This window comes from Vulpes lagopus, chromosome 9 (genome assembly GCF_018345385.1).
Source record: "Vulpes lagopus strain Blue_001 chromosome 9, ASM1834538v1, whole genome shotgun sequence".
In the NCBI taxonomy this organism is placed as follows: domain Eukaryota; kingdom Metazoa; phylum Chordata; class Mammalia; order Carnivora; family Canidae; genus Vulpes; species Vulpes lagopus.
In genome coordinates this window covers 19570523-19590762 of record NC_054832.1, presented here as the reverse complement: position 1 = coordinate 19590762, position 20240 = coordinate 19570523, and the positions used below count along the sequence as shown (strand labels likewise).

Here is a 20240-nt window from a genome sequence, read left to right as displayed (position 1 = left end):
TTTTTCAATAAGTAACTCTACCTGGGAAGTTTTCAGACATCTGTGTTTTTAAAGAATTTATTCACATAAATTCCACAGCATTCTCATGTAGAAAGATCTTGTAAACTAGGAGAAAATAGATTTCTATGAGATGTAAACAAAATAGATTAAACACCTTAATTCAACTTTGAAAGCCCTCAAGTAGCATTTATGACGGTTGTCAGTAGAGTATGTCTGTATGGTTTGCAAATCTGCCCCCAAACAATGAAGCGTTGTCATCGAAATCACAGGTATTGGAAATTTGAAAAGGTAAAAATTTAGATACTGGCCTTCAAATATAAGTGAAGAAAATTAAATATATCATCATATACTTAACACCTTATATTATCATCAACCTTAATATGGCATTTTGTTTTCAAAAACCTTTTCCGATAAAGAGGCAACATCATCCCTGGTTTCCTGGTTAGAAAATCAGAACCTTCAGCCTAATCTGAGCTAGCAAGAGCCTGGCTAAAATTTTTAGAATATCTGAATACAAATACGATACTATTTTCATTCACAAAGGGTTTTGCAAATTTTGTACATAGGCTATGAATTTGATGAAGACATGATTTGGAAAGTTTTTTTTAGTTCGAGAACCTATGTGGATCTCTGTTGAGGACTGAGATTTCCATGCTAGAACCCGCTTGAGGTGCTCTCTCTCCCTCCCCCTGTGCCCCTCCCCCACCTTCTCTCTAAATAAATAAATAAACAAACAACACTCCTGACTCTACATTATATTTAACATCAAGTCCCATAACATGATCTTAGTCATGACAGAGTTTTCCTCAGAGTCATGGCTGCTGAATTTGTCAGCTTTGCAGTTTCCTACATGCTACCATCATCAAGACAGTTCTTCACTGTAGAATGAGATCCCCAAACTTATCAGATGAACACAAACCTTCTCGTTCCTCTTACCATTGTTTTTTCCCTGTGATTCACAAAGAATCACTTCACTCATAAAGGGTGAGAGACACTTCCTTTCACATTTAACCATGAATTTCATGCACATTCACATATTTTTAAACTTTGGTACCACTAAAAATGATGATGAGTTGGACGGGGCTTTTGAGTTTCTATTAGCCAGATATTCACAAGCTTACAAATTTCCCTATGTCTTCCAACTATTAAGTTGCTTATATTTCAGAGGATATTCCACCTCCATCTGGAGACCGAAAGGGTAGCTATCACAAACTTCAGTAAAATCGACTCTACTGTCACACCACAAACATACGCATGTGCACATGTACATGAGTGCACACACCTGTATACACATAAAATCTCTTGCAGTCTTAAAGGTAAATCAAGCTGGCTACACCAGATGTATGCAACAAAGATGCTAAACTGATGTGCACATATTATTTACATTTTCTTTGAAAATTTATTCTAGCCATCCCATGCATCTGACTGCCCATTTTATATTACACATAGAATTATAACTAGCTACACTCATTTCATATCTTCTAATAAGTCCATAGATCTCTTATCATCTGGTAGGACAAATCCTATTCTACCATTATTTCCAATAGATCACTAGGTCCTAACAATAAATCCAGTGAGCAAGTGTGCTAGTTAGTTAATTATAACAGTTTGTTTGCACTGCCACAGCCTTGAAACTAACACCCCAGTCCATAGTACAGCAGTGAGGGGCTGCCCCTGTGTAGAACATTCTCACCTATTGCTGAGGACTCTGAGGAACTACATTTACTAAGCAAGAAAGTGCATGCTTTTGAATGGGACGTCTTGCTCTGGTCAGTCTAAAGCTAACCACGTATTAATACCCTTTGTGTTCCATTTGGTGAAATAGGCTTGAAGCACTCCGCTTCCCAGGATTTCTCTGGAACATGTAAGCATTGTTGAAAATAGGTATGGCTGCCTTTCCTCTTAGTATCTCTACCTAATACATACATAAAATTTCGCCCAATGTTTTCTGATGTGAAAGCCTCGCTTACAGAATAGCCATCCACATGTGTTATTTGAGGGTGACCCTTTCTAAGCACATATAACATTTACAAAGATGAAAATGCTTAAACTCTCTGCACTATGCTCTCACCCAGTTTCTAATTTCTGGTCTTTATGCAGGAAAATCAATCAGTGGTGCCTAAGAAGCCAGTAAACTACAGCAACAGAAAAATTAAAAATAAAAAGTGTTCAAGCATACCAAAATCCTAAAACTCAGACTTAACTGGCATTGTATCCTGACTAAGCTTCATAAAGGTAGAATTTTCACTAAAAAAAATTATTTTAGAAGATACCATAAAGGCCTAGAATATTAAATGATTTAATTAAGTAATTCAAGAAGCAAATATTTTATACTATATTTAAGATCAGTTAGATTTACACATTATAATATAGATTGTATTATTCTTACAGAAGTAACATAGACTCATTAGTTCTTATGGCTGCTTCTTATAACATATGAAGATAATCATACACAAAATATACTTAAGGATTAATAAATCTGTTCTATACTTTTTTAAAAAAATATATTTATTTATTCATGAGAGACACAGACTGAGAGAGAGGCAGAGACATAGGCAGAGTTTGGAAAAGCAGGCTCCTCACAGGGAGCCTGATGCGGGACTCAATCCCGGATCCCGGGATCACCACCCAAGCCGAAGGCAGGTGCTCAACCGCTGAGCCACCCAGGCGTCCTTGTTCTATACTTTTCAAGATCTCCCATAGAGTGCACACAAATTCAGAAGTCAATGAACAGAATGGAGGGAATCATGAGCTTTTTTTTTTTTTTTAAATCCAGAGGGAAAATTAGAAAATATCTAGGCCTGCTTCTCATTATACAGCTAAGGAAACAGATGTCGTAAGTGACTTGCCCAAGGCCACACAGCAAGTTATATGGATCCAGGTTGCCACTCTAGGACTTTCATAACTGTTTTCCAAAAAAAGTCAACATTGAAAATAATGAATGACTTGATTTTACACATTCATTAAGAAAACAGCTTTTAATATCAATTTTGGCTGACGAAACATATTAACATGAAACAGAAAAGAAGTTCCTGGAACCAGCAGTGGGCTCTCAAGCTGCTAGCTTGCCCCAATGGCCATACTAAGGGATCCAAGCCCCCTTCCAATATACGCAGTTACAGTCAGTGTTAATGGGAATTATACTTGTCTGGAACAAGAAAAAGAGGTCTTTGAAGATAGCATTTGTTACCAATAAAAACAGGATTCTCCAGCCCAGTGATCTCTCTTCTCCCTCCTCAACAGAAGACAACTCATTTTGTCCATTTGGCTCCCTGGGGGTGCAATTTTTATGATCTATTTTTCTCACTTTCACCCCAACCACACCCCACTTTGACTCATTAAACAACCTCTCATATTATTCTTTCAACCTTCTGGCATGACTGAAAAGCAACTTACTTGATGCAAGGAAGACCTAGTATTCCATCGGTTTCTGTATCATAGCTTGGTTAATAACAATCCATGCTGGCTCAGCAGAGACAGGTGATAGTGTTTTAGACTAGTCAGGTCAAAAACTACAGAGAAATACAAAATTCACAGGAAGGCAGACAAACAGGCTGAGATGTCAGAGAAAGTCAAGAAAATATTGCCCCCTACAGTACCCATTACTTAATATGTAATTTTTATTTATAAAACCATCAGCAGCTCCAATTTCCAGGAAATTAACCAACTCATTACTTAAGACCTGGTCAGTTAAGCCTCCTCGGTCTGTACAAGGAGCTCCTTTATAAGAATTCCCACACTGCTGATGGCGCAGTGTATTGTAAAAGGAAACTCTTTCACTTTGGTTCTATTAGTTAAGTCAAGGTACACTATTAAAACTTACCTTTCCTTATGCCAAAAGAAAAAAACTGGGTGCAAGTCAATCCTATAAGTTCTTCAAAGCACCTCCTCTCTTTTATATTTTCCCTATCTTAGGTAAATCTTAATCTCATAGTCCTAAATTCTGAAGTTTCAGAAAGATAATTCATTTTTTTTTTCACTTCCACTCCTCTTTTTTTTTCTTTGCAAGTCAGAAGTTTCTGGAGACAAATACTACATCTTATATCACGTGACAACAAATCAAATTCCCGTATCTTCAATATTAAACCAGCACCTGTTCTCACCACTTCTATCTTAGCCTTGTTTGTTAACAAGAGTTTAATTTTATCTTAACATTTATAAGTTTCAGAGGACAAAGATTTAAAGAGCCTGTTATCATGGAGTAAACATAAGTGTTCTCTTAATTAAAACCGCATTCTCTTACCTGAATTATACACAGAGTTATGTTTATTCCAAAGAAATCTAGGACTAAATTAGTTATACCGCAAGATTGCCTTAAAGATGCATTTCTTCATGAGCTTGTATTGATTATCCAGTGCATAATATTTTAAAAGGACCGACAATGCCAATAGTCTCTACACTTACCTGTAGGAGGACCTTCATCCCATCCTTCTGCCCTCTTAATTCGATTTGCTGTGAATCCTAAGCAGATATTGACTCCCACAGCAAAAGTGAACAGGGATATTACCTAAGGGAAGAAGGAGATTGAAAGGTCAGACCAATTAGTCAAATTATATGAAGGTGATTCAAAGGACTTCATCACCATCCCATCCTACAATTTCCCAAATGCACCATCTAGTGCTGTCTTAATTTTTAAAACACAAAGAAAAATCCGAAATCAGGAACTGATTCTCACCATCAAGTCTTTCCCCCACAATGCCATCCTTCTCCTACCTGATAGGACCGGAACGGGCTTCTCCTTGCCATGGCAGAGGGTTCTTGGAAAGCCTTTTGCAGTGTGTTCTCTTTTGCCTACACTGAATGCACTGCTTTTTGGGGCTCTGAGTTCAGTCTATTAACTACAAGTAATCCCACCTGGGAGGTTGACAGCCTCCTCTGATTTGTCCGGAGCTTGATTTCATCACGATTTGTTCACAAATGGCAGCTCTGAGCCTAAGAGGCTTGAAACATCCCTCTCCTTCTCTCCACCCCCTTATCGTCCCGCCCCTAACACACACACACACTTTCATGTGGTTTCCTCTGCTAACATGAGGGTTTCTTATGTTGCTGTGGCCAATAACAGTGCATGTTCATTTTCCTTCCCTCACAAAAACATGGTTTTTAAAAAAGAAACCAAATGTATTTGATCCGATAAAAATGAAACAGAGCTGTACAAGGGTTTCCACCAGCTTTAAGCTTTTCAGATTTACAATGTAGTTATTCAATGTAGTCAACCTCACGGCTTTATTTAAAAAAAAAAAAAAAAAAACAAGGAAAGTTTTATAATTTATAAACCTAACAACTTTCCCTGTCTTTCCCATTTATTTATTTTTTCTGGCAGTTTAAATGACCCTGTCCCTACTGCCACATTCTCGGCTACTCCCGACTACTCAAATATTTCTCACGATAAAATCTCCCAAGATTGTAACTAACACAAGAGATAGCATTATTTTTCCTCGTGTTGTTGTTAGAGTTCAGAGAAGTAACTTTTATCAAAATACTGGGAATGCCAACTAAGCAGCAGAGAGTCCTGCTGCCCTGTGAGGAAGGACAAAATAACTTCAGCCTGCCTCTTCTTCCTGAAAAAAAAAACTGTCAGCTTGGTTTTCACTTGGGCGGGGGGGGGGGGGGGGGGGGGGGGGGGGCGGCAAGGATTGGATGAGGAAGCTTTAGTAGTGATTGAATTTAGGAAGGAAATCTCAATGGCAGCAAGAAGTTAGCTTTAAAAATTGTTTCCCTGATTATTTCCCAGTTGTGTTGCCATCTAGCCACCAAACACTGTCTTTTGAGGCTGTTGTAAATGTCAGTTTCTTTACTAAGCATTTGGCAGCCAGGGGACCTCTAAAAGAAATTAAGGTCTCTAAATCTGAAAGTCATTTAGATATTGTATGCTTTCAGGATTCAAATGAGGGAAGAAGGCTTGCCTTGGGTTTTCCTCGAGCCAGGCCCGGGGACCATCAATCTTGCCCTGAGCATCTGTGTGTACATAAACAAATACAGCACTTACCGTGCAACAAATTACTAATGGAGCAGTGGCTCTGCTCAAATAAAACATGAGAGCACAAAAGCAAGACCTTGTTTACAGTGGATTGCACAGTAGGCCTGGGTTTCATTATATATTCTAGAATTCAGTAACAGCTAATTGAGAAAAAAGAAAACACGGTGCCAAGCTTTAAGTTGCCTTTCTAAAACTCTTTTAGTTTTGTACTCTTGCGGAGGTGGAAGGCTTGTGGATTTCTTTACAGAAGTCCCTTGCTTTAGTTTACGTGCCATACTGAAATGATTTGGAGTGGGGGTATTTAGCAAGGCTTATGAAAGATGTTAACCCCATGTAAGATTTTTCTTCTATTTATGTTCAATTTCAACATGCGGGCTTGCTTTTACAGCAGAAAACTCTGCTCTGAAAAGGAAACTCTCAAGGCAAATCTGGGATTGCCTTGCATCATATGCCATGGTGTTCCAAATGTTCCCCAAAACCCTGTTTCCGTCTCTTTCTAACCTCCCTGGCCCTTGCCAACAACTTTAGATTCTGTCTGGCATTTGATTGTGGAAACCCAGCTTGAGGATAATGAAGGCTCCCCTTGAAAAAAAAAAGACGCAGAAGCTCAACATCAACCATTAATTCTTTTTGACATGCAGTGTAGCTGTGCAGGGGGGAAAAAAGCCTTGAGTGTGATAGTCAATCCACAATTGGCTTCTGTACAGCACTTGTTACCAATTTTCTAAGAGGATTGAGCTCAGGCATCATTTCCGTCAACTGTTCTGTCAAGGAGCTTTGTCTTCAGGTCATCGTACACACAGAACTCATTAAAACACACATATTCACAAGTGTACATGTGCACACACATGTGCATCTGTACACACACACACACACCATCTAATCACAGTTCAGCAGAATTTTACTACAAAACGTCATTATGAATTAGCTGTCAGCAGGATGACCAAAGCCCCTACCTCAGGCATCAAATCAACTACAAAATACAGTTACCTTTCATTATCTAAAACTGAGAAATCCAAAAAAACCTGCAAATGTGTACCATACGTCTAGAAACCCAACTGAGTGACTAGAATGTAGTCCCAAACTTTCTAGAAACACAACCCAATGAAGAAAGTCCACCTGACCTGGTGTTTAAAATTTCGAATAATGTCACCTCATGGTTGAGTCAGGAGACAAGAATGTGTACGAGAAAGACTAAAATTAACTTCCAGGAAGGTTTATTAATCCAGCCATATGTCAGAGAACACTGCCCCCTGGCAGAAAAAAACCCAGAGCTATAACACATCTGGCGACCGTCTCAGACCCTTGTAATCATTCTGTGGCTCTCAAGCTTTATTGGACATAAGAATCACCCAGGAGCTTGTTCAAAATGGGGGGTGCTTATGGCCTACTTCCCAAGCTTTGGATTCAATAGGTCTAGGGGGGCAGGGAGAAGAAACGAAGATTCTAGAGGCCAGACAAGAACTGATACAACAGGTGATTCCGATGCAAGTAATGTAAGGAGCATATTTAGAGAAACAGAGCCTTAAAATAAATTATTCTGAGTTAATTTGTTTACATCCTGCACGTTGAATTGCTTGGTCTAATTCATAATGCAGCTTTAAGATGTTATTAAGAGCATCCGCGGTTCATTGGACATTAAAGTCTGGATCTCTTAGTGACACACCATGGCTATCCCTCCATGGGAACCATCTCCAAACTGTAAGCAGCAGAACAGTATTTTATTTACTTTGCTGGTGGCACAAAGCGGCAGTGTGTGTGTTGCCTGATTGCGATACAGTAGTTGCATTTATACTAACTAATGCACAGTCTATCTTTCATGAAATGGCTCTGTGAATCCTTGTTCCCAAGCTCTGATTAAGGTAAGAGGGCTTGAGGTTCATAGCGAGATTTGCAAGATACATAATTGAAGGTTGTCATGTTTGCCTCCTGCGGTAATTACGAAATTTCCATGAACTGATTCAAATTTTATCTATATCCAGTTTCTCATGATGCGGAATTAACTGCATAATAGTGTCTTGACTCGACCTACCGCGACTCCCAGAATACTCTAAGATCTGGTGTGAGGCAATTACTGACCACCTGGTTTCTTAGCAGTGTCACTTGGCAGGAAACACGGCACATACGCTAGAAAGTAAGCAAATCGCACCCACGTGTATTCTCCCTATTTTATTTTAAGACTCTCCTGGCTGAGTCTTCTTTTTGAATTCGGCCATGACTGCTGGCACTTAGAAAATTCAGGAGAAAAACAGGACAGCCGTCTTTGAGAAACAAGTTTACCGATCTAAAGGGAGCGAAGAGTGACGGTGGCGAGTGGAGGAGCAAGCTGGCTCAATTGCTCCCACAGGTCAGGACTGCAGATGTGTCTGAAGTAGACACCACTTAAGATTCTAAACCACAGATGCAAGGTCTTATGGGTGATCTGTGGTCCCAAGAGGGTCTCTGGGGGAGAAATAGGATGCATCTATTTAAATGCAAACAGGACTTGTATTATTAGTTATTACACATTTGAAAATTGAAATCGACACTGGCACATCTTTCGATGACTACAATTTATACTGTAAACTTCTACGCATGACATTTATTCCCAGGGGAATCTAAGCATACACCCCCTCCCCGCCCTGCACCAGACTATCTCTATCCTCTACGAATATGCATTCATTGCAAATATTCACTAGCTCCTACCGTGTGCCAAGCACTATTCCGGACACTAGTACTATATGGGAAGCTGAACCATGCATGGTCCCCTGCCCTCCATATCAGTCAAACAGACACTAAAATAAATGTCAAATTGCAACTGGTTAAGTGTAGAAATGTAGAGGTAAACGCTGCTACAAGAATGTATAATTCTGGATTGATCTAGTCAAAAGGGTCATGGAAGACTTTGTGGAGCTGTGATGTGCAGGGTAGGTGGGAGTAACAAGGTAAGAGAGGAGAAGATTCTAGTCAGAGCAAACAGGATGTGCAAAGGTTCCGTGTAGGGGAGAGGCACAGCACACCCATGATAGGAAAAGACAGCTTGTTTGACTAGAGCAACAAGAGCAAAAGTGAGTGTGGCATGAAATGAACCGAGGGGTTGGAAGGGGCCAGCTCCTGTAGGGCTTCATCTGTCATGTTGGGTGATATTGTCTTCACCCTACAAATGATGGAAAATCTTAAAAGGGCTTAAGCAGATGAAAGTTTACTCAGATTTTGAAGGATGTGTCTCTGTACAGTGTGGACACGAAGTGGAGGGAGTTGAGAGGGGATAAAGTAAATCAGCTGGGAGATGATGGAGTAATCCAGGCGAATGCTAGTGACAGCTGGCACCAGGAAGGCCATGGTGGTGGAGAGGGGAAAAACTGGGAGAGTCAGGGAAAAGACCTATTAATGAACTGGGTACAAGGGTGAAGGGGCAAGAAGGTATAAAGTGTGACTCCTGAGCTAATGGATTTGTAATTGGATTGTGATGACCAAATACACAGAGTACTCACTAAAGTCACTCCTTAAATTTTTATTGGATTATAAAACAGATGCGGAGATATGTACCCACTTGCTAACGCTCTAGAATTAGTTCAAATTAAGGGATATGGCTAATAGCTTTAACACATTTGTCAGTAGTTTTAAAAATCACCTAAGGCAGTTGCTTTAAAGTTACCTTGGATTTTAAACACTGAAAATACATTTATTCATAATTGAGGTTTAAGAGGAATTACTGCCAGGAAATCACTCTGCTTTGTTGCTAACTCTAGCTTATAATACAGCATCGTAAGACTTAAAAGTCAGTCTGTCTACTTCTTTTCAGCTATTCTGAAAGCTGCACGCTAAATTTCCAGGCGAATGGAAGAAGGTTGTAAGAGATGGCGAGATGGCTCCCCCTCGCGTGAGAGTCTCATGTGAGTTTTCATGCGTGCGTCTACTTTGTACAGGGCCCTGCGTGAGGCATGGCACGATGGGTGGGTTTGACAGTGCAGAAAAGAGTTCCATCAGAGCATCAAAGGCTCATCCTTTGCAGCTGAGAAGCTACTCTCCATTCCCACTAGCAGCTGAAGACATGGAAGCTGGAAGCATATGTGACATCGCCAGAGCAGCAGAGGAAGTGATTGAGCCAGGTGTAGGGACCAGGCCTCCCAAGGCACCTTAGTCCCCTTCCCACTCTGGCCTGACGTCCCTCTGTTACACCACACGAGGGCCTCAACTCAACATGTGCAGAACGTGGCCACCCAAACAACCGGTTCACCTCCCAGCTTCACTCCTTTTCATGAAAACCTGCTGTGATCCTTCTGTCTCTTGTTTCTTATCAGACACCACGACTACAGGTTTCTAGTTATTGATTCCAACTATTACCATCCTTTCTCAGAGCTTGCTGAACATTACTAATACCTAGGTTGCTTCCTATGTGAATATTTTAGATTCTCCTTTCATTGTCATTCTTTGGGCCATGCATGAGCAGTTTGTCTCACAACTGCTCTACCTGTTTGCTCTCCCTGCCCCCTTCAAACACCCCTTCTTTGAGGCCTCTCTCTCTCTCTCTCTCTTTTTAAGATTTATTTATTGTTTGAGAGAGAACAAGAGCATAAGCAGGAGGAGCAGAAGGAGAGAGAGAATCTCAAGCAGACTCCATGCTGAGCGCAGAGCCTGATGCAGGGGCTCAATCCCACCACCCTGAGATCACCACTCCAGCTGAAACCACGTCTGCCGCTGAACCAACTGTTCAGTCACCGAGAGGCCCCAAGCCTCTCTTGATTTATTCCCATTCATTGCCTGGAGAGTTCAGCATAAAATGCAAATCTGATGATTTTCCTCCCAATCTCAAAACCTTCAGTAGTGGCTCCCTATCACAGTATTCTCAAAGTGTGATCCCTGGGCCAGCAGAATCAGAATCACCTAGAAACTTGTTAACAAATACAAACCCTTAGGCCCTACCTCAGATTGGTTGAATCAAGCCTACCAGGCGATTCTGCAACTGCGCTGCAAGTTGGGAGAACCACTGACCTAAAGCATAAAATCCAAACTCGTTGGCATGGCAAATAGGATTCTACATCCAATATTAAGTCCCCTGGATTCAGAGCCCAGCTCTACCACTGTTTAACTGTGAGACCTTACATTACCCTTAGGCGAACTACTTCTCTGCCCTAAAACTCTGTTTTCTCATCTGTATCCAGCTCAAGGATTCTTAAGAGTATTACATGGAATAATCTGTGCAAATTGCCTAGCTCAATGCCTGCACAGAAGAATGTTTGGTAAATGGTAAATTTTTTAATTAGAGAAATATTTGCTGTTCCTTGATTAAGTTATGCCCTCTCACACATCCATTCTTTAATATATGTTGTTGCTTTGGCCTGGAATGCCCTTTTCCACCAAATCTCCCTGGCAAACTCCAACATATTCATGAAAATTCAGGTCAGGGGTCACTCTTCTGCAAAACTCTCCCTGACTTTGCCTCTCTCCTACAGAGCAATGGACTCCTCCACTCTGCTCCCTTATTGTCTATAAATCCCTTTTAAGGCCTCTCTGTCCCTTGTGATCTCTTTGAATGCAGGGACCAGCCATCCTGGCACTCCACAGAGCTTTGCATATTTTCTGGGGTGTAATAGGCAGACAATAAATGTTTGTTAAATAAAGTACTTGGTATCAAGAAATTTAAATTGGAACTTCAATTGAATTTCAATTCTTGTTCTTTACCTATCTACTAGCTGAGTCACTTCAAGCCCATGTTTATGCATCTGTAAAAAGGGTTTATTGGCTGAATTCAGTGGTTTATGACCCCTTTTTAAGCATTAAAACCTTATTTTCAAATAAGATCTCAAAATGAATACCAACATCTAAATTTGGAGTTGCTCTACTTTAAGTGAGGAGTGGGGAGCCAGGATCCTATCCCACTAGCCATCTCCCCTATTCCAAGTCCAGGCTAATTTCTGCACATCTGGTCATGCTTCTTCTCAGCTCTGAAGTCCTCCTCTTTCCTTGGTGCTCATCCAAATCTGAGTCAACTCATAGCCTTTCCCAAGGCAATGGATTATTAACAAAAATGATAGGCGTTCTTATAACACAGGGTTGATATGAAGACCAACTGATGTGAAGACCAATGCATGTGAAGTAAGTAGCTCATTGCTTGAAGCATAGAAAACGTACAAATATTAGCCATTGTTATGTACAGGAGGCTAAAGACTCCATCTGTTACCATGTTCTCAGAATTCAGTAAAGAGCTGAGCACATAATAGGTGCTTAGTAGTGGCATAGGTTCTAGGAAAATTCCTCTACTTTTAGAAAGATCATATGTAGATTAAAGTTGGAAATGTTACAAACCACCCTTGTCACATTGTCTTCAACCTCAAGAGAAAATGAGCAGCATTTATTTGGTAAAGCGTGGGGTGACTCTGGGGACAGCCTTGAAGGCACAAGTTTGAACTACAACAAAGACCCTCCATTTGGATTGGAAAGCCCCAAGAATTTGAGCTGCAACTCAAGGAATTTGTTTGAACACAAATCTCAAAGGAAGTTTATGCTTGCTACTGGAATGGCATCATCACATGCTTAGCAGCACAATGGTATCCTCTTGGAGAGGAAGCAAAACTGCTATTCCTGTGATTCCCCTTGCAAGCAAACAAGAGCTAGTGACATCCAACAAACTAGGAACAGAAGGGAATTTCCTCTGCCTGAGAAAAGACTTCTATGAAAAACTTACAGCTAACACCCTACTTAATGGTGAAAGACTGAATGCTTTCCCCCTAAGATCCAGAACAAGACAAGGATGTCTTCTCTCACCACTTCTATTCAACACTGCACATCTAGCCAAAGCAATTAGTCAAGAAAGCAAACAAAATGCATTCCAATTGGAAAGGAACAGATACAGCTATCTCTATTCACAGACAACATAAACTTCTATATAGAAATAATGAATTATGAGATGCCTCGGTGGCTCAGCAGTTGAGTGTCTGCCTTCAGCTCAGGGCATGATCCCAGGGTGCAGGGACAGAGTCATATGTCTGGCTCCCTGTGGGAAGGTTGCTTCTCCCTCTGCCTCTGTGTGTGTGTGTGTCTCTCTCATGAATAAATAAATAAAATATTTTTTTAAAAAAAGAAATCTTAATGAATCTATTTTAAAGTCTGTTAGAAAAAATAAATTTTGGTAGGTTGCACAATGCAAGCTAAATATTTTTTAAAAATCAGTTGTATTTCTGTACACTAGCAATGGACAATCTACAATGAAATTAAGAAAACAATTGCACTTACAATCGTATCAAAAAGTGTAAACTACTATGAATCAATTTAACAAAAGAAGTATTAGATTTGTACATGTCATTGAAATACATTATGGAAAACCTAAATAAACGGGGAGACATCGATGTTCATAGACTGACATTATTGTCAAGATGGCAAGAAACTGAAAAGGTGGTCCACACCATGGGAGAAAACATTTGCAAATCATATATCTAATAAGTGCTTAGCAGCCAGAATATATAAAGAACTCGTACAACTCAACAGTAAAAAAAAGACCCCACATAACCCACATTTTTAAATAGATTGTGTAGACATCTCTAGAAAGAAGATACACAAATAGAAAATAAGTACATGGAAAGATGCTCAAAGCATTAATCATCACTAGGGAAATACAAATCAAAATGACAATAAAATACCACTTCACACCCACTAGGATGGCTAAAACTAAAAACAGACAATAACAAGTGTTGGAAAGGATGTGAAAAAAAATTAGAACCCTCATATATTATAAACAATAGGATTGTAAAACAGTGCAGCCACTTTGGAAAACAGTTTGGCAGTTCCTCAAAATGTTAAACATAGAATTACCATATGACCCAGCATTTCCACTCCTAGGTATAACCTAGAGAAATGAAAACATATGCCCACATGAAACCTTGTACACAAATGTTCATAGCAGAATTATCAACTGATGAATGGATAGACTAAATGAAATAGATCAATGCAATTAAATAGTGTTCAGCAATGAAAGGGAATGAAGTCCTGATACATGCATATTATAACATGAATAAACCTTGAAAAAAAATCAAATGAAAAAAAGCCAAACACAAAGGCCACATATTGTATTATTTCATTTATATGATACATCTAGAATAGACAAATCCATAAAGAAAGAAAGCAGATTAGCAGTTGTCAGGTGATGTGGGAGTGACTGCTTTGGGTATGAAATTTTGTTTGGGGGTGATGAGAATATTCTACAATTACATAGTGGAGATGTTTGCACATCTCCATGGAAGTAACAAAAACCACTGAAACATACAGTTTAAGAGGGTAGGTTTTTACAGTTTATGAACTATATCTCAAAAAATGCTGCTTAAAAAGAGGGAGCAATCTAGTGAAATTATCCCTGTAGTGAGACAAATTCCAAAGCCTCTAGACCCACAGAAAAGGAACATTGACCCTGAGCTTCAGCTCTCCGGTCAATGCCTTCTACTTGGTGTCAGCGGTTACCCTCCAAACCTTACAATTAATGGGGACTGAAGCATTTGAGTGGTGGTGTGGACCTATTTTCATCAGCCCCTGTGTGGGATGAAACCCTTTACAGTCCTAAAAATAGGAGGAGCTCTTTCAGAGTACTTCGGGGCCTCTGCCAGAGTACTTTAATCAAGTGTCCTTGTTTCCTTTCTACTTTAAAACAAAACGAAAACCCAGTTCTCGCCTACAGATCTCAAGGGGCTTGAATCTTAATGGCAAAATGCTGTGATCAGAGTCTGTGGGACAGTTGTGGGAATTCAAGAACAATGCCTTGGAACAACATGGATGGGCCTTGAGGACATTATGCTCAGTGAAATAAGTCAGACAAACACGGAATGAACTTACTTAATGGGTAGAATCTAAAAAAAGCTCAGAGACGTAGAGGCAGGTGAGGAGGAGGAGGCCAAATGGGTGAAGGGGGTCAAAAGGTACAAACTTTTAGACAGAAAATAAATAAGTCATAGGGATATAATGTACAGCATGGTGACTGTAATTAATATGCGTGGCACCTGGGTGACTCAGTGGTCAAGCGGCTGCCTTTCACTCAGGTCTTGATCCCGGAGTCCTGGGATGGGGCCCTGCATCAGGCTTCCCCTCAGGGAGCCTGCTTCTCCCTCTGCCTATGTCTCTGCCTCTCTTTCTCTGTGTCTCTCGTGAATAAATAAATGAACAATATTTTTAAGATAATAATAATAATAATACTATACTGCATACTTAAGAGTATGATCTTAAAAGTTCTCATCTTGAAGAAAAGAATTCTGTAGCTATGTTTGCTGACAGATGTCAACTAAACTTATTGTGGTGATCATTTTGCAATACATACCCATATAGATTCATTCTGTTGGACACCTGAAACTATATCATGTTGCATGCCAATTATACTTCAATTTTTTAAAAAGATTTTATTTATTTATTTATGAGAGACAGAGAGAGAGGCGGAGAGAGAAGCAGGCTCCCTGCAGGGAGCCCAATGCCAGACTCTATCCCAGAACCCTGGGATCACTGCCTGAACAAAGACAGACGCTCAACCACTGAGCCACCCAGGCATCCCAATTATACTTCAACTTTTAAAAATGCCTTGCATTTGAAGAACACTTCTTTAAGGAAAAAAAAAAAGCCCTATGAGAAAGAACCAATACTCACTCACTCTTCCTACTCTTCACTTTCAGTAAAACTGAAAGGCTGCTCATAGGCAAGGTCGTAGAGCTAATGTACCTTGGACTGGGAGAGATATAACAGCTCAGACAGGGTAGAGAGAAAGGGAAAAGCAAGTATGTATGAATGGTACCACACATGGCATGAAGCAGACATTCCATAAGTGGTAGCTAATAATTTCATAGTCCCTGCTCTTTGCCAGACAACATACTAGAGACATTTATATACGCTATGTTGCCTTATTTAATCTTCTTTAGAACTTTCACAGTATTATCCTTGTCAATATATGAGAAAACAAGCTCAAACATATCAGGCAACCTGCCTGATTCAATAGGTTCAAGTACCTATTAAGTGAGGAAGTCCTCTTTTCTCCATGATTTCATAATGCGGATTATAAAACTGGCAAGATCTAAAAGGAATAGGAATGTTAACTATTTGCTGGCAGAAACATGAGTCTATTAAAAGTAGAGAATCTGATAAATGTTTGATAAGTCTTAATACTTGATAATGTCTCCTAATTCAGAACATATCAGAAGCCACAGATTAATTTCTATTCTAGGCTGACCTAGTTCTCACCCAAAAAAAGAATTGGTTGGTAATGAGGAAGTGACTGACCAGAATGGTGGGGCATCACAGTCATGTCACTGCAAGGTTCCTAGGAGCTCGGAGAGAAGGCTGCTCATTGTCAGACAATTGCCCTAAAATTTGAGAAACCAGAGTTTTACAAATCCATATAATACTGATTCAAGGCAGATTTTATGAGAAGTCAGTACAACATAAGCTAATGGTTATTGAAAGCACACTCTGTGCCAGGGACGTCAGGGTTATTGTGATAAAAAGTATGTTTTAACTGGAAGATGTGGAAGCCAACAGTTTGTTAGGCACATTCTGGTGAGTTCTGACAGAGATGTGCAATGGGTATGGGGTATGGGTATTTTCAGCATGTGCAATGCTGAGAATCAGCTCACTCAGTCTCTGTTCCACTCCACCACCAGGGAGCCCTCTTACCTCGCAGATTTTTTTGTCAGATGCATTATAGATAAAATTTATAAATTCTGCCACTTATGTTCCTGAGATTGTCTTTCTGCACAGGATATATTTTTTTTAATTTTTATTTATTTATGATAGTCACAGAGAGAGAGAGAGAGAGAGAGGCAGAGACACAGGCAGAGGGAGAAGCAGGCTCCATGCACCGGGAGCCCAATGTGGGATTCGATCCCGGGTCTCCAGGATCGCGCCCTGGGCCAAAGGCAGGCGCCAAACCACTGCGCCACCCAGGGATCCCTGCACAGGATATTTGAACAGCATAATGGAGACAAGTTCCATCTTCCTGTCCCTTTAGCTGTTTCTCTGGTAACAATTTTTGTCAAAGAGAGCTGGGAGTTTTTGTTACCTGCGAGTTCTATAGAAGTCCATGCTTGACCACAGCTCTAAATGATCTCATTATATCTTGGGTTGCTTTAGTAGACAATTACTGCCCAATCCAAGAGAGAAAAGTTCAGTTGAGCCTGGCAGGCCTGGACTCCCATCTGGATTGTGTTCATTTTGGACGTCTCATTTTAGTAGGTCACTACAGAACTAGACAGCATTGAGAAAGGCATAACCAGGATGATGAGGGGGGCGAAGAAATGTAGCATAAGGCAAGAGAACAGAGAATAAAGGGAGCAGCTATTTTCAATCAGGCGGTAATGAAGGCCTCTCTGCAGAGATGACATCTGAACAAAAATCTAGATAAAGTGAGGGAAGAGCCAAGGAACAGCAAGTGGGGAGGCCCTAAGTGAGGTAGGAGCAGCCCAGTACGTTCAGGAAGGCTAGTATGTGGCTGTAGTGGAATGGGAGGAAGAATCCCAGATGATCTCAAAGAGGCTATTGGGTGCTGGCTCATGCAGGACCTCATGGGTCACAGTGGAGCCTTTGTGTTTCATTTTGGGTGTTATGAGGAGCTAGTGGAGGGGATTTTAATCAGGCAGTGACACGATGTGATTTGTTTCAAAAGGCTCATCCTTCTGGTGTTTAGAGAATGGATATTTAATGAGCTCCCTGATGGCCAATGGTTGAAGAGCCTGTGTATTCTGAGTGCCTTGCATATTCAACAGAAGAAAATGGGTGTGGTTGTCTTTCTCAAATATTCTAAGGGCAATACAGGACATATGAGTCTTATTTTGTGTACTTCCTCAGGCAAAACTAGAAGTTACAGAGAAGCATGTTTCATCTCATAGGAGGAACTTTCTAGCAATCGGTGCTGCCAGAGTTCTCTTACAAAAAATGAACTCATGGTTACTATTCAACAACAGGCTGAGTGGGTGACACTGGTCAAGAATTATGGTATAAAGTATTGAAATTCAGAGGAAGATTGGCCACACATTTTGTGTCCTTTCCAACTCTAGACTTCTATTATTTTCTCTTTTCTTAAAACTCTCTTAGGGTGGGGCACCTGGGTGACTCAGTTGGTTAAGCATCTGACTCTTGATTTGGGCTCAGGTCATGATCTTGGGGTTGTGGGATCGAGTCCTATGTTGGGCTTTATGCTCAGTGGGGAGCCTGCCGGGGATTCTCTCTCTCCTTCTCCCTCTGCCCCTTCCCCTCAAGTAAATAAGTAGATCTAAAAAAAAAATTAAAAAAACAACCTCTCCTAGTTAGCTGAGTTCTCTCTCTGTAAAGACCAGCAAAGAAGCACTCAAATTAAATTAAATTAAATAATCAGAATTCACTTTTTTTTTCTGAATAAATCAAAAGGAAAGGTAAAGATCCTTATACACACTTTGTTTTTACTATTTCATCCCCTGAAGGAAATGTATATATATATATATATATATATATATATATATATATATATATAGTTATAGATAGTTATATAATTGGCATGCACAATTTAATTTATGCCAACTAAAGATAACATGAGGGGCTAGGCTAAGACAAGGAGAAACACCTTTCACAAAATAATTTGATGGACTTAAGCAAGAGATGAAGCAATCTACTCGGGTAGATCTAAAAGACAGCTCTAAGACGAGCTGACCTTATACTGCCTCTCCTAGCCTTATAGGTCTCTTATAATCCTTTGTAAACAGAGAGAGACTGCAAAGTTGAAATACAGTGACCTCAGCTTGCCACTAGAGTATTATGCAAGAGAATGCAGAAGTCCTGGACCTTACATTGTCTCACTAAACTTCTGTGGCTCTAATGAGCGATGTTATACAACTTGTTAATTGCTAAAATCCTGGGCTGTCAGACTTGGTTAGAGTCATAGCTCAGATGCTCCCTAGCTGTGTGGCCTGAGTTAGGAAAGCTCTCTAGACTTTTGCTTCCAAATATGTAAAATGGGAGTGATACCAACACCTCCTTCACAGAGTTGTTGTGGGGATTAAGTAAAAAGGTCCTTGCAGTATTCATTGTTAATAATAACAGCTATAGAATATGCCAGACATTGCACAGAAATTCCCTCAAAGTCTTGCAAAGTACATATTAGTTTCTCTTTTTGACAGGGGCTCACAGAAGCAATTTAGTAAATTTTAAGTAATTTGCCCAAGTTTATGAAAATTCATTCAAATTCAGATCTGCATAACCAGAATCTAGCTTCTAAGTAAATACTTCTATTCTAGTCCACTATGCTATGATACATTTAGTTTATTACTTTTTAAAGAAAGTCATCCAATCTCACATGTAGAGGGCAGTTGAAGAGGGTTTTCTCTTAGTGCCTTTAAGAGTTTGGATACAGGGGTGCCTGAGTGGCTCAGCGGGATAAGCGTCAAACTCTTGATTTCAGCTCAGGTCATGATCTCAGGGTCATGGGATCAAGCCCCGTGTTGGGCTCCATGCTCAGAGTGGAGTCTGCTTGAGATTCTCTCTCTCCCTCTCCCGATTCCCCTCCCCCTGCTCTCTCTCTCTCTCTCTCTCTCTCTCTCTCTCTCTCTCTCTCGTGCTCACTCTCTCTCAAATAAATAAATAAATCTTTTTTTTTTTTTTTTAAAGTTCAGATACAGAACAGACTCTGTAAAGGACAGCTTCTCATTTTGGCACCAACTGCAGGTTAAAGCCGTTTTACCAATGCATTCTTACTGCATCCTCTGAAGCAGCTGGTTTTGCATGCCTTCAAGGTTTGGAGCTGGGTGAGCTCAGTCCTAGCCTGTAGCTGATGGCCTCAGGTAACAGAGCCCTTGGCAAAAGATGCCATTTTCTCCTTTTCCCAGTCTTCTCTCCCTTTCTGCTGTTGTTTCCTCTTCTTCCTGAGAATTGACAAAATTCTCTAACTCTTATTTTTGCAGTTACTCTCATGTGACCTTACTATTGACAATGACCCAGTTGTTTTACTCAACGACAACACAGTTGATGTGATGCCAGTACTAAGGACAAAGATCGCCGCCTGACGGAGCTGGGAGCAAACTTTCTGTATTGGTTCCTCTCACTGCACACAACATATTCTCATCATAATAATGGCAATGAGCACAGTCACCCCTACTGGGAGTCAACCACAAGCCAAACATTTAACATAGGGTTTAGCACTCATTCACTTGTTCATCCATTTACACAGCAAATACTGTTTTAGGCGGAAAAGACACCAGCAATTACCAAAAGAACCCAAATGCCGGCTCAGGGAGCTTACATTTTGTTGGATGGAAAAGACATAAAATATACGAATATGTCAATTAGTGAT

At 40.2% G+C, this 20240-nt stretch overlaps 1 protein-coding gene across 6 annotated transcripts in view; it reads right to left on the bottom strand.

Moving 5' to 3' along the window:
- ENPP2 (ectonucleotide pyrophosphatase/phosphodiesterase 2) overlaps positions 1-20240 on the bottom strand; it is a 110574-nt gene that overhangs the window by 74689 nt on the left and 15645 nt on the right. For 3 of the 6 annotated variants that reach the window (XM_041768540.1, XM_041768542.1, XM_041768545.1), the window contains exons 1-2: positions 4714-4907; positions 4405-4507 (exon numbers count right to left, since the gene is read on the bottom strand). In XM_041768540.1, the coding sequence (XP_041624474.1) occupies positions 4405-4507; positions 4714-4746 (136 nt within the window). In that variant the 5' untranslated portion in view covers positions 4747-4907. Of the gene's footprint in view, positions 1-4404; positions 4508-4713; positions 4908-20240 lie in introns of those variants that run through there. The other 3 variants (XM_041768543.1, XM_041768541.1, XM_041768544.1) reach the window with 2 other exon arrangements.